The following is a 14884-nucleotide window of genomic DNA, read 5'->3' as shown; positions in this document are numbered from 1 at the left end:
CCCTTGACCAGGTCTGGCTAAACAATCAGTGGAACTGGTCCAAAATATCATTCGAGCTACCCAGAAACATTACTACAGACATCATCCCCATCCCCTTTTCACAAAACCCCCTTGCAGTAGACACACCCATTTGGATGCTCAATATAAATGGCACCTTCACAACCCACTCAGTTTACAAATTACTTCACCAATACATCCAAAAGACCACTGACTATGATTGGATCTGGAAACTGCATACCCTAAACAAAATCAAATTTTTCCTGTGGCAATGCTTTAAAGATAGGCTACCCACTAACTCCTACCTTCACCAAATTGATGTCTCAATTGACAATACATGCTTGATTTGTAAGATGGTGGAAGAAACCATAACTCATATCTTCATGGAATGTACTATAGCACGCTCATTTTGGGACAGCACAGGCATTGACATCAACACCATCCCCCACAACAAACACTGACTTTTAGCTATCAAAGATCTTCAAGTACCGGTTAATCACAACTTCATTACTTGGGAGGATGTTTTTCCTTTTGCAATATGGCACCTTTGGCTAAATAGAAATAACAACTGCTTCCACAATTACTCAAACAACTTAAATTATCATATGGTTAACACACGAGCCATTGAGTTTAAATTACTAGCCTCCAATTACAAATGCACAACACACAAAATTTCGGTACACATTAAATGACACCCACCACCACCCCACAACTACAAATTAAACATAGATGCTTCCGTGAGTAACCAAAATACGGGAGCCATTGGGGGTATAATAAGAAATAGTCGCGGAGACATGATTGTAGGATTTACTAACAAAATCAAAGCCTACAACTCTACTCATGCAGAATTACAAGCACTTCATGGATGTTTAAAATTGGCACATGACAAAGGACTAGCACCACTGGAGAATGACAGTGACTCAACGGACATAATCCAGCTGCTTCAACACAATATCTCTCCTGCTTATACTAATATTATCTTGAAATGCAGGTACTTGTTGAAGAAATTGGGGAATCCAGTGGTCCGGCACAACTTCCGTGAAGACAACAAAGTAGCGCACTTTTTGTGTAAATTGGGCTCCAAGCAACAACACCTAAGCTCTACTACAACTATTTTGCACTCACCTCCGGATACAGTAAAGAGGGTGATCCAGAATGACAAAAACGAAGCATCTATTACTAGACTAGTATCTAGCTCTATATGTAATACACTAGCAGTGCTTGGAAATCTTAGTATTATCCGTACTATTACTAATAGTGACGTAATGCCTCCGTAACTGTTATTAATGAAATTTTCCTTTTTCCAAAAAAAAAAAAATCGTATAAGAACTAACACGGGATAGAATGAGCCTTTAATCTTCTTATAAACAACTTATACTTGTCACATTAAAATAATGAAGACTTTCGAGCATTTGGGCCAATTTTAAGGAATAATTGCAAGTCTTCACTATTTCCTAGTAATAGTCGTCTCATCTAATACTATGTAAAATGAATATAAAAACAATTATTTATGTTAAATATTGATAATGTAAAAGACCTTTTTTTTTAAATTAAAGATTATCAATATAAATTAACATATTGTAGTAACAAGCTAGTTACCGTTAATAATTTTTACATTGTCATGCATAGAATATAAAACTCAAAAAACAATGAAGCAACCATGTCAAAAAGTTACACTGTGATATTTCTGCTCAACAATTTCTCTCAGACAAATTAAAAGAGTAAACGAGTAGTCGTTGGGGTGGAAATTCTAGCATGAACATTGTCTTATGTATCTATAGCTTTTAAGGTCAAATATATATGACTCTGTTCACATATTGATATTACTGGCTGGTACGATATGGTGCACAAAAAGGCTCCTTTAATTCAAAGTCCAATACTTTAGTCTTCGAGTATACATTTATTTTGTGGAGAACAGTCATCAAATAATAAAGGCAGAATAAATTGATCGGTCTCTTTTATTTAATATATATATATATATATTACGATGTAATAATGCGTACCTCGTGTTAACTGACCAGAGAAAAAGAGAAGGAATATAAGTATTTTCTTTTAAAATTAAAAAAAAAAAAAAAAAAAAAAACAGAGGGACGCAGTGCCTCTCATGGTGTGTCGTGATCCTAGTCAACCAAGAAAACAGTTTTTTATACAATGTTTATTGTCTTAACCAAGAATTATCTTTCTACTATCAAAATGGTCTTTGAATTTCTCTTTTTATTCAACTCTTAGAGTCTTAGGTCTCTTCAATGAAGGCGAATTTTTGATGTAGTTTATTTCTAAATGATTCATCTTTGCGAGGTTACATCAGCAATCAGACGTCACTCTTTTCCCTTTTCTTTTCTTTGTTACTGATGGGATGGCGACATAATTGTTACCCATTAATTTGAGAGGTCGTTTGTTCTGATGACCCAAAAGGTCATTATTTGTGTTGCAATGAAATTCTACATTTCGAGTTCTTAAAAACCTCCCCTAATACCATCTCGATTTACTTGCACAGTCCGGACGCGTAGCCGGAAAGCTTAAATGTGAAAATCTGTGAAAAATGATAAGTTTTGACTGTAAAATAAATAAATTTTGACTTCAGTCAACGTTTTGAGTAAACGGACCCGGAGCCGTGATTTGACGGTCCCGTAGGGTCCATAGGAAAATATGGGACTTGGGCGTATGCCCGGAATCGAATTCCGAGGTCCCAAGCCCGAGAAATGAATTTTTAAAGGAAATTGTTTTCTGAAATTGTTTACATAAATTTGAAATTAAATTTTCTTAGAACATGATGGTATCAGGCCCGTATTTTTGGATTCGGCGCCCGGTACAGGTCTTATATATGATTTAAGACGTTTCTGTAGAATTTGGTGAAAAACGGATGTCATTTGACGTGATTCGGACTTAAATTGCAAAATTTATGTTTAAAGAAGTTTTGAGAAATATCATTGATCTCGAGGTTTAATTTGATGTTTATGATGTTATTTTGGTGATTTGATTACACGAATAAGTCCGTAGGATGTTTTTGAGGTTTTGTGTGCACTTGGTTTGGAGTTCCAAGGGCATGGGTGAGTTTCGGGTAGGTTCGGGATGTTTTAGACTTAAAATCAGAAGTTGCAGGTCTCTGAACCCGCCAGTGCGGTCCACACAAAAACGTGTGCGACCGCGGAAGGGGGCTAGTGCGGTCCGCGGTCGGTTTCGTGCGGTGCGCGGTGGAGGCCTGTGCGGCCACAGTTCATTTCGTGCGGTCCGCACAGGACACTAGACCGCAGTACCCTCATGAAGGCCTGTGCGGTCGCAGTCCATTTTATGCGGTCCGTACAGAGGGTCTGAGAGGGGTATAAATTGACGAGATTTTCAGTTATTTTGCATTTTTCAAAAACCCCAAAAACATAAGATACGATTTTTCAAACAACCTTTCTTCTCCAAATCAATTGTAAGTCATTTTTTAACTAGTTTTCTTCAATCATTAATATCTTTTAACATGATTTCAACTTCATATCAATGATTTTCATGGGGGAAATTGGGTGTTTTGGGTAGAACCTAGGTTTTTCAAAAATTGGGGATTTGGACCTCGATTTGAGGTCTGATTTCAAAACAAATTACATATTTGAGCTCGTGGGGGAATGGGTAATCGGGTTTTGATTCGAACCTCGGGTTTTGAACATGTGGGTCCGGGGGCGATTTTAACTTTTTGGGTAAAACTTTGGAAAACTCATTTTCATGCATTCAAATTGATTCATTTAGCGTTTATTGATGTAATTAAGTAACTTGTGGCTAGATACGAGCGAATTGGCGGAGGAATCAAGAGGTAAAGCTATAATTGAAACTTGAGTTGTGTTCGAGGCATCGAGGTAAGTGTTTGGTCTAACCTTAGCTTGAGGGATTAGGAGTTGTGTCTTATTTGCTACATATTAATTATGGAGTACGACGTATAGGCATGGTGACGAGTATCTATACGTTAGTGTCAAGCATGCCCGTGAGTCTTGTATTATAATTGTTATGACTCAGTTGAGATTTATTGCGCTTCATATGTTATTATCACCATTGTTCCCTTGCCGATATGTTTGTTTGATATTAATGATCCCTTGCCAGGATGTTTATTTTGATAGTATTGTTCCCTTGCGGGGATGTTTGTTTGATATTATTGTTCCCTTATCGGGATGTTGTTGAAATATCACTGTTCCCTTGCCAGGAAGTTGTTATATTGCTCTTGTACCCTTTTCGGGATTCCTTGTGATTATTGTTGGCTTATAAATGGGAGCGGGTGGTACGCCTACCACAAGATATAATGAAATGGGAGAGGGTGGTACGCCTACCACAAGATATAATGAAATGGGAGTGAGTGGTATGCCTACCACGAGATAAATGAAATGGGAGCGGGTGGCACGCCTGCCAGGAGATACAGGACATGGGATCGGGTTGCACGCCTGCAACAAGACGTGAAAAGAAAGTGAAATCTGCCTTTTTTTTCCTTATTCTTGTTAGTGGTTTGATTTTGATTCCTTTATAGTTCTCTTGATATTTTGTTTTACCTGCTATTCCCCGAAGCATGTTTCCCCCTCCCATCCTTACTTGTTTATTCCTACTTTACTTTCTGCTGTATATCATATAACTGCACAAGTTTATCTGGAGTCTGGTCCTAGCCTCATCACTACCTCGCCGGGGTTAGGCCAGGCACTTACTAGCATATGGGGTCGGTTGTGCTGATGCTATACTCTGCACTTATGTGCAGATACCAGAGCAGCATTGGGTCAGCAGCAGTAGCTTGGGACCCAGCCTTCAGTCCACCGAAATTCCGAGGTAGTCCTGCAGGCGTTCGCAGGCCCGGCGTCTCTTTTATCAGTTATTTTGTTTTGTTACCATTGTATCCGAGACAGACAGTGTTCCTTGTTTCAAACGTTTGTATGTAGTAATCATATATAGTCCGTGAATGTTGTGACACCAATTTCTGGATTGAGGCATATGTTGAATTCCGTATTATTTTGGCTTATTTTGTTTAAGTCTTCCGCTTAATCTCATATTCCGCTATTATTTACATGTTTATCACCTGGTAATGCAAGTTGTTAAAAGGATTAAAACAAAGGAGTAAAGAATTTTCTAAATTTCATGGCTTGCCTTGCTTCTACGAATAGGCGCCATCATGACTCCCGAGGGCGAAAAATTCGGGTCATGACAAGTTGGTATCAGAACTCTAGGTTATATATATCTCACAATTCACGGACATGCTCAGTAGAGTCTGAGGGATCGGTACGGAGAAGTCTGTATTTATCCTTCAGAGGGTATAGAGTTAGGAAAAACTTCACATTCGTTCCTTCTTGTCGTGCGGTTTGTTTCCCAATGCTAATTGAATTTCCACTCTGTTCTTTTGCAGATGGCGAGAACACGCACTTTCTCATCCACTGAGCAGCAGACCGAGCCCCCAGTAGCAGTTCCCACGAGGGGCAGAGGGCGAGGTTGAGGCCGTGCTAGAGGTCGAGGTAGGGGCAGAGCTTAGCCGCGAGCAACATCACCATTGGCGGAGCCTCAGGTTGGCTTTGATGACGAGGTTCCAGCCCCAGCAGTTCCGGTGGGCCCAACTCAAGTCTCAGAGGGGTTTATTGCTACCCTAGTTCTTCAGGATGCTCTGGTCCGTCTAGTGGGCCTCATGGAGAGTGTCACCCGAGCAGGCTTGCTTCCTGTAGCACCAGCCGTCTCAGGCTGGAGGGGGAACCCAGACTCCTGCTACTCGCACTCCGGAGTAGGTAGCTCCCCAGATTCAGACTCCAGCGGTTCAGCCAGCTGGAGCAATTTAGCCGGGTGTGGTAGCTCAAACCGGTGATGGAGCAGCTATGTCTGCCGATGCTTTGTGGAGGTTGGATAGGTTCACCAAGCTTTTCACTACTACTTTCAGTGGTGCATCTACTGAGGATCCCCAGGATTATCTAGATAGCTGCCACGAGGTTCTCAGGAATATGGGGATAGTTGAGACCAATGGGGTCGATTTTGCTACTTTTCGCTTATCTAGATCCACCAAGACTTGGTGGAGAGATTATTGCTTAGCTAGACCAGCCGGATCGCCAGCCTTGACTTGGGAGCAGTTTACGCAACTATTTCTGGAGAAGTTTCTCCTCATCACTCAGAGAGAGGCCTATTAGAGGCAGTTTGAGTGCCTTCAGCAGGGTTCTATGACTGTTACCCAGTATGAGACCAGATTTATCGACTTGGCTCGCCATGCCCTTGTCATCCTTCCTACCGAGAGAGAGAGGGTGAGGAGGTTTATTGATGGTCTTATTCAGCCGATTCGTCTTCAGATGGCTAGGGAGGCTGGGAGTGAGATTACTTTTCAGGAGGCGGCCAATGTAGCCAGGAGAGTGGAGATAGTTCTGTCATAGGGAGGTGGTCATGGGTCGGATAAGAGGCCCCGTCATTCAGGCAGATTCAGTGGTACCTCGTCTGGAGGTAGAGATTCATATGGTAGAGGCCATCCCCCTAGGCCTTTCTAGTCAGCACTTCAGGTTTCTCACGGTGCTTCAGGTAGTCGTGGTCCTCAGATACAGTATTCTGATCAACAGTTCTACAGTGCACTACCAGCATCTATCAATGCACCACCGCTTCAGAGTTTCCAAGGTCGTCAGCCCCAGTAGCTGAGGGCTTGTTTTACTTGTGGCGACACGAGGCACATTGCTAGGTATTTCCCTCGAGCTTCGAGCAATTCTCCGCATCAGGGTTCCCGTGCTATGGTTCAGGAACCAGGTGTTCCACAGGCCAACCAGCCAGCTAGAGGTGGGGGTAGAGGTGCCAGAGGTGGAGGCCAGCCAGCTGCAGGCCATCCGAGAGATGTAGTTCAGGGTGGTGGGGCCCAGTACCAATATTATGCTCTCCCAGCCAGGCCCGAGGCTGAGTCTTTAGATGCAGTTATTACAGGTACAGTTCTGGTTTGTGATAGAGATGCTTCAGTGTTGTTTGATCCACGGTCTACATACTTGTATGTGTTATCTTATTTTGCATCATATTTGATCATGCCTAGTGATTCATTGAGTGTTCCTGTTTATGTGTCTACACCGGTAGGTGATTCTATTGTGGTCGATCGAGTCCATCGTTCTTGTGTTATGGTGATTAAGGGTTTTGAGACTCATGTAGAGTTGTTGCTTTTAGACATGGTCGATTTTGATTTTATATTGGGGATGGATTGGTTATCACCTTACCACGCTATCTTGGACTGTCATGCCAAGACTGTGACCTTAGCTTTACTAGGTATGCCTCGTTTAGAGTGGAGAGAGACTCCTAGTCATTCTACCCACAGTGTTATCTCGCATGTGAATGCTCGGCGTATGGTCGTGAAGGGGTGTTTGACCTATTTGGCATATGTTCGTGATTCCAGTGCTGAGGTTTCATCTATTGATTCTGTGCCCGTCGTTTGTGAGTTCCCTGAGATATTCCCTTCAGACCTGCCGGGTATGCCACTCGACAATGATATTGATTTTTGCATTGATTTAGCTCCGGACACTCAGCCCATTTCTATCCCGCCGTATCGTATGGCCCCGCCTGAGTTGAAAGGGTTGAAGGAACAGTTGCAAGACTTTCTTGGGAAGGGTTTCATTAGACCCAGTGTTTCGTTTTGGGGTGCGCCGATGTTGTTTGTTAAGAAGAAGGATGAGACGATGAGGATGTGTATTGATTACCAACAGTTGAACAAGGTTACGATCAAGAATAAGTATCCATTACCGATGATTGATGATTTGTTTGATCAGCTTTAGGGTGCCAAGGTATTTTCAAAGATTGACTTGAGATCTGGCTACCATCAGTTAAGGATTAGGGCATATGTCCCTAAGACAACTTTCCGCACTCGGTACGGGCATTATAAGTTCTTAGCAGCCTTTATGGATTTGATGAACAGAGTGTTCAGGCCTTATTTGGATTCATTCGTGATAGTCTTCATTGATGATATTTTGATATATTCCCGCAGCCGGGAGGAGCACAAGCAACATCTTAGAGTGGTTCTTCAGACCTTGAGGGATAGTCAGTTATATGCTAAGTTCTCAAAGTGTGAGTTCTGGTTGAATTCAGTTGCATTTTTGAGTCATGTTGTATCAGTAGAGGGTATTCAGGTTGATCCGAAGAAGATTGAGGCAGTCAAGAACTGGCCTAGACTAGCATCAGCTATAGAGATTCGGAGTTTCTTGGGATTGGCAGGCTACTATCGTTGGTTCGTGGAAGGGTTTTCATCTATCACAACCCCGATGACCAGGTTGACCCAGAAGGGTTCCCAGTTCAGATGGTTGGACGAGTGTGAGGCGAGCTTTCAGAAGCTCAAGACAGCTTTGACTACGGCACCGGTGTTGGTTTTGCCCACAGGTTCAGGGCTACTATCTGGTTCATGATTTGGAGTTGGCAGCCATTGTTCACGCATTGAAGATTTGGAGGCATTATTTGTATGGCGTGGCATGTGAGGTGTTCACATATCGCAAGAGTCTTCAGTTGTTCAACCAAAATGAGTTGAATTTGAGGCAGAGGAGGTGGTTGGAGTTATTGAAGGATTATGATATCACTATCTTATATCACCCGGGAAATGCCAATGTGATAGCCGATGCCTTAAGTAGGAAGTCAACCAGCATGGGCAGTCTTGCTTATATTCCGGTCGTTGAGAGACTGCTTACATTGGATGCTCAAGCTTTGGCCAATCAGTTCGTGAGGTTGGATGTTTCTGAGCCCAGTCGTGTGTTAGCTTGCACGGTTGCTCGTTCTTCTTTATTGGAGCGTATCTGTGATCGGCAATACGATGATACCCATTTGTGTGTCCTTAGAGACACGGTGCAACACGGAGGTGCCAAGCAGGTTACCTTAGGTGATGATGGAGTTCTGAGATTGCAGGGTCGAGTTTGTATGCCTAATGTAGATGGGCTCTGAGAGTTGATTTTAGAGGAGGCCCATAGCTCCCGGTACTCTATTCATTCGGGCACCGCGAAGATGTATCAGGATTTGCGGCAGCATTATTGGTGGCATAGAATGAAAAAGGATATCGTTGCATATGTGGCTCGGTGTATGAATTGTTAGCAGGTTAAGTATGAACATTAGAGGCCTGGTGGATTGTTTCAGAGGATTGAGCTTCCCGAGTGGAAGTGGGAGCGGATTACTATGGATTTCATTGTTGGACTCCCGCAGACTCGGAGGTAGTAACCGCGGTATGGGTCATTGTTGATAGGCTGACCAAGTCAGCGCATTTCATTCCTGTGGCAGTCTCCTATTCATCCGAGAGGCTATCTGAGATCTATATCCGGGAGATTGTTCGACTTCATGGTGTGCCTGTGTCTATCATTTCGGACCGAGGTACGCAGTTTACCTTGCGTTTATGGAGAGCAGTTCAGCGAGAGTTGGTCACGCGGGTTGAGTTGAGCACAGCATTTCATCCTCAGACGGATGGGCAGTCCTAGCGGACTATTCAGATTTTGGAGGATATGCTCCGAGCTTGTGTCATTGACTTTGGAGGATCGTGGGATCAGTTCTTGCCTTTAGCAGAGTTTGCCTACAACAACAGCTATCAGTCGAGTATCCAGATGGCTCCTCATGAGGTTTAATATGATAGGCAGTGTCAATCTCCGATTGGATGGTTTCAGCCGGGAGAGGCTCAGTTGTTGGGTACGGATCTGGTTCAGGAGGCCTTGGACAAGGTCAGGATTATTAAGGATAGGCTTCGTACAGCTCAGTCCAAGCAAAAGAGTTGTGTAGACCGCAAGGTTCGAGATGTGACTTTTATGGTCGGTGAGCGGGTATTGCTCCGAGTGTCGTCTATGAAGGGCGTGATGCGATTTGGGAAGAAGGGCAAGCTTATCCCTAGGTTCATTGGCCCGTTTGAGATTCTTGATCGAGTGGGAGAGGTGGCTTATAGACTTGCTTTGTCGCCGAGCTTATTAGCCGTGCATCCAGTGTCTCATGTGTCCATCCTTCGGAAGTATCACGACGATCCATCCCACGTGTTAGATTTCAGCACTGTCCAGTTGGACAAGGATTTATCTTATGAGGAAGAGCCGGTGGCTATTCTAGACCGGCAGGTTCGTCAGTTGAGAACGAAGAGTTTTCTTTCTGTTCGTATTCAGTGGAGAGGTCAGCCTCTTGAGGCATCAACCTAGGAGTCCGAGTTCGATATGCGAAGCCGTTATCCCCATATTTTCCTCGACTCAGGTACTTCCTTCTTCTGTCCGTTCGAGGACGAACGGTTGTTTTAGAGGTGGAGAATGTGATGACCAAAAAGGTCATCACTTGTGTTGCAATAAAATTCTACGTTCTGAGGCCTTAAAAACCTCCCTTAGCACCACCTCGATTTGCATGCGCAATCCGGGCGCATAGCCGGAAAGCTTAAATGTGAAAATCTGTGAAAAAAGATAATTTTTGACTTGTAAAATGAATAAATTTGACTTCAGTCAACGTTTTGGGTAAAAAAAACTCAGACCTGTGATTTGACGGTCCCGAAGGGTCCGTAGAAAAATATGGGACTTGAGCGTATGCCCGAAATCGAATTTCGAGGTCCCAAGCCCGAGAAATAAATTTTTGAAATTGTTTAAAGAAATTTGAAATGAAATTTGCTTAGAACATGATGGTATCGGGCCCGTATTTTTGGTTCCGGTGCCCGGTACATGTCTTATATATGATTTAAGACGTTTCTGTGGAATTTGGTGAAAAACAGATGTCATTTGACGTGATTCGGCCTTAAATTGCAAAATTGATGTTTAAAGAAGTTTTGAGAAATTTCATTGATCTTGAGGTTTAATTTGATGTTCATGATGTTATTTTGGTGATTTGATTACACGAATAAGTCCGTAGGATATTTTTGAGGTTTTGTGTGCACTTGGTTTGGAGTTCCGAGGGCTCGGGTGAATTTTGGGTAGGTTCGGGATGTTTTAGACTTAAAACCAGAAGTTGCAGGTCTCTGAACCTGCCAGTGCGGTCCGCGCAAAAACGTGTGCGACTGCTGAAGGGGGCCAGTGCGGTCCGCGGTCGGTTTCGTGGGGTGCGTGGTGGAGGCCTGTGCAGCAGCAGTCCATTTCGTGCGGTCCGCACAGGGTACTGGACCGCAATACCCTCAGGAAGGCCTGTGCGGCCGCAACCCATTTTGTCCGGTCCGCACAAGGGGTCTGAGAGGGGTATAAATAGACGAGATTTTCAGTTATTTTGCATTTTCCAAAAACCCCAAAAATATAAGAGGCGATTTTCCAAACAACCTTTCTACTCCTAATCAATTGTAAGTCATTTTTTAACTAGTTTTCTTCAATCATTAACATCTTTTAACATGATTTCAACTTCAAATCAATGATTTTCATGGGGAAAATTGGGTGTTTTTGGTAGAACCTAGGTTTTTCAAAAATTGGGGATTTGGACCTCGATTTGAGGTCTGATTTCAAAACAAATTACATATTTGAGCTCGTGGGGGAATGTGTAATCGGGTTTTGGTTCGAACCTCAGGTTTTGAACATGTGGGTCCGGGGGCAATTTTAACTTTTTGGGTAAAACTTTGGAAAACTCATTTTCATGCATTCAAATTGATTCATTTAGCGTTTATTGATGTAATTAAGTAACTTGTGGCTAGATACGAGTGAATTGGCGGAGGAATCAAGGGGTAAAGCTATAATTGAAACTTGAGTTGTGTTCGAGGCATCGAGGTAAGTGTTTGGTCTAACCTTAGCTTGAGGGATTAGGAGTTGTATCTTATTTGCTACATGTTAATTGTGGAGTACGACGTATAGGCATGGTGACGAGTATCTATACGTTGGTGTCAAGCATGCCCAAGAGCCTTGTATTATAATTGTTATGACTCCATTGTGATTTATTGCGCTTCATATGTTATTATCACCATTGTTCCCTTGCCGGAATGTCTGTTTGATATTAATGATCCCTCACCAGGATGTTTGTTTTGATAGTATTGTTCCCTTGCCGGGATGTTTGTTTGATATTATTGTTCCATTGTCGGGATGTTGTTGAAATATCATTGTTCCCTTGCCGGGAAGTTGTTATATTGCTCTTGTACCCTTGTCGAGATGCCTTGTGATTATTGTTGGCTTGTAAATGGGAGCGAGTGGTACGCCTACCACAAGATATAATGAAATGGGAGCGGGTGGTACGCTTACCACAAGATATAATGAAATGGAGCGGGTGGTACGCCTACCACAAGATATAATAAAATGGGAGCGGGTGGTACGCCTACCACGAGATAAATGAAATGGGAGTGGGTGGCACTCCTGCCACAAGATATAGGACATGAGATCGGGTTGCACGCCTGCAACAAGACGTGAAAAGAAAGTGAAATCTGCCTTTGTTTTCCTTATTCTTGTTAGTGGTTGGATTTTGATTCCTTTATAGTTCTCTTGATATTTTATTTTACCTGCTATTCCCCGAAGTATGTTTCCCCCTCTCATCCTTACTTGTTTATTCCTGCTTTACTTTCCGCTGTATATCATATAACTGCACAGGTTTATCTGGAGTCTGGTCCTAGCCTCGTCACTACCTCGTCGGGGTTAGGCCAGGCACTTACCAGCATATGGGGTCGGTTGTGCTGATGCTACACTCTGCACTTATGTGCAGATACCGGAGCAGCATTGGGTCAGCAGCAGTAGCTTGGGAGCTAGCCTTCAGTCCACCGAGATTCCGAGGTAGTCCTGCAGGCGTTCGCAGGCCCGGCGTCTCTTCTATCAGTTATTTTGTTCTGTTATCATTGTATCCGAGACATACATCATTCCTTCTTTCAAACATTTGTATGTAGTAATCATATATAGTCCGTAAATGTTGTGACACCAGTTTCTAGGTAGAGGCATATGTTGAATTCCGTATTATTCTGGCTTATTTTGTTTAAGTCTTCCGCTTAATCTCATATTCCGCTATTATTTATATGTTTATCACCTGGTAATGCAAGTTGTTAAAAGGATTAAAACAAAGGAGTAAAGAATAATCTAAATTTCATGGCTTGCCTAGCTTCTACAAGTAGGCTCCATCACGACTTCCGAGGGTAAAAAATCTGGGTCATGACATTTGTTTGATGGATTAGAAAAATAATTGCATGATAGAATTTCCCATAAAATTATTCAACGTTTGATAGGAATGGCTTGAACAGTTCACGTGTAATAAATATTCTATTTGGTTGACGATATTGATAGACTGTTTGACTAAGTTGCAAAAACTAATTTATTTTGAGAAATATTTCTTTTTAAAGTATTTTTTTTTATAAAGTACTTTTGGTGAGAAGCAGTTTGTATGTGGCTAATTATTTTGAAAACTATTTTTGACCATCAATTAATATTTGGCCAAACTTTTAAAATCTGCTTCTAAATGCATTTTTCTCAAAAGTGTTTTTCAAAAAAATGACTTTGGAGAAAAATTATTTTTTCTGCTTCTTCAAAACTGCTTATGCTTCTCCTCAAAAACACTTTTTCTTTTCTTTCAAAAGTTTGGCCAAACACTTCAACTTTGAAAAAAAAAAATTTTGAAAAAAAATGCTTCCAGGATTGGAAAAACTTAGGCAAACAGGCCATAAGTAAGAGTAATATTTTCATTAGCTTAAGCACGATCTGTATGTGTTTATGTAGGTGCGAGCATTTAAATTTTATCGAATTTAAATCGCCAAAATAATATGGACTATATTTTAAATATATTAGTCCAACTAAATATTATAGGCTAATATAATTGAATTAATTATATAAGTCTAATATATATGGGTTAGATAAATAAATTTAAATTTATTGGGCTAGCCCAGATTATCAGGCTACAAGTGATAAGCCCACTTTATTGAGCCCAAGATGTCATCTTCCTAGAGGCCCAATTTGGTGCGACGTGTCAAATGACGTGGCACGCCAAGTCAAACAGAAGAGTCAATAGGATTGTGCCACGTGTCAAAATTACAAGGCATGCCAAGTCAAATTAAAGGTCCAATGAAACCGTGCCACGTGTGCAAGTGACATTCTGGCCAATAAAATATGGCATTTTCACACTTCAATTTGATTGGTCGAAAAGAATTTGTTCTTATCATAACCCTTCCCTCCCACAACTATAAGTATGGGTCTTCATAACCCAGAAAAGACACCAGAAGTTATAACAAGAAGCAAGAAAGAGCTCGTGGATCAAACGTTGCAAATTCCTCCACAAGTTTCAAGCTCCAAGCAATCAAGTCCAAGATCAAGCAATCAAGTTCAAGCTCAAAAACGAAGAACAAATCAAGGTCAAGCTCAAGCTATCAAGCTCAAGCTCAAGAACAAGACCATCGTTCGTGGCAACAAATATAGATTCAAGATCAAGCTCAAGGGTCCTTGAATTTATTTACTATCGGAAAGAAGAATCAGAGGATTCTTAGAGATTGTACACTCATATTATTTAAAATCAAATACTACGATTGTTACAATAATTTTGATTTTGATTTTATTTTTTCGACATAAATTTATTATCTACAGTAGGTAAGAAAAGATGTACATTCATAAAAGCTGCGAATTCTGTTGAACCTAGTAATAACTTGACAAAGATCTTGTATACGTCGGTTAAGAAATGTATATAAATATTCTATTGAAACCAATAACTCAAATGATCAATGAAATTCTAATACCTTAAAGTTTAAATTTTAGATCCGCATCAATATACAAGATAGAATGTAAAATAAGTATATAGTGATAGATTTTTTTTTTTTTAGCGCTATATATAAATAGCCAAGCATGCAAAAGTGACAAACTACCAAGAAAGATGGAGCGGGAGGGGTAAGCACGGATAGACATGGGATCCTGGATTGCTCGATTTTCCAGCGATATCTTCATCAATCTTGCGTGCAGAACTCATTGCTTTATTCCATGGATAAGAATTGTCATTTACACATAATCTATTTTTATCAATTGTGGAAATAGATTCTCATGTATTGAAAGATCTTATCCCAATACCTCTCACATTGTATTCACAT

General features: G+C 41.4%; 1 protein-coding gene across 1 annotated transcript; it reads left to right on the top strand.

The window, feature by feature from the left end:
* The first annotated feature begins 791 nt into the window (after positions 1-791).
* Positions 792-1274, top strand: LOC138887852 (uncharacterized). The gene has a single exon (XM_070169643.1). The coding sequence runs from the start codon at positions 792-794 to the stop codon at positions 1272-1274; it is 483 nt and encodes a 160-aa protein (XP_070025744.1).
* Positions 1275-14884: the final 13610 nt, after the last annotated feature.

Source organism: Nicotiana sylvestris, chromosome 3 (genome assembly GCF_000393655.2).
Source record: "Nicotiana sylvestris chromosome 3, ASM39365v2, whole genome shotgun sequence".
NCBI classification, from domain to species: domain Eukaryota; kingdom Viridiplantae; phylum Streptophyta; class Magnoliopsida; order Solanales; family Solanaceae; genus Nicotiana; species Nicotiana sylvestris.
This window is presented reverse-complemented; position numbering and strand designations above follow the sequence as displayed.

Bases quoted from the DNA above. Each gene is read 5' to 3' on its own strand.
- LOC138887852 (XM_070169643.1), top strand. From the start codon at position 792: ATGATTGTAGGATTTACTAACAAAATCAAAGCCTACAACTCTACTCAT.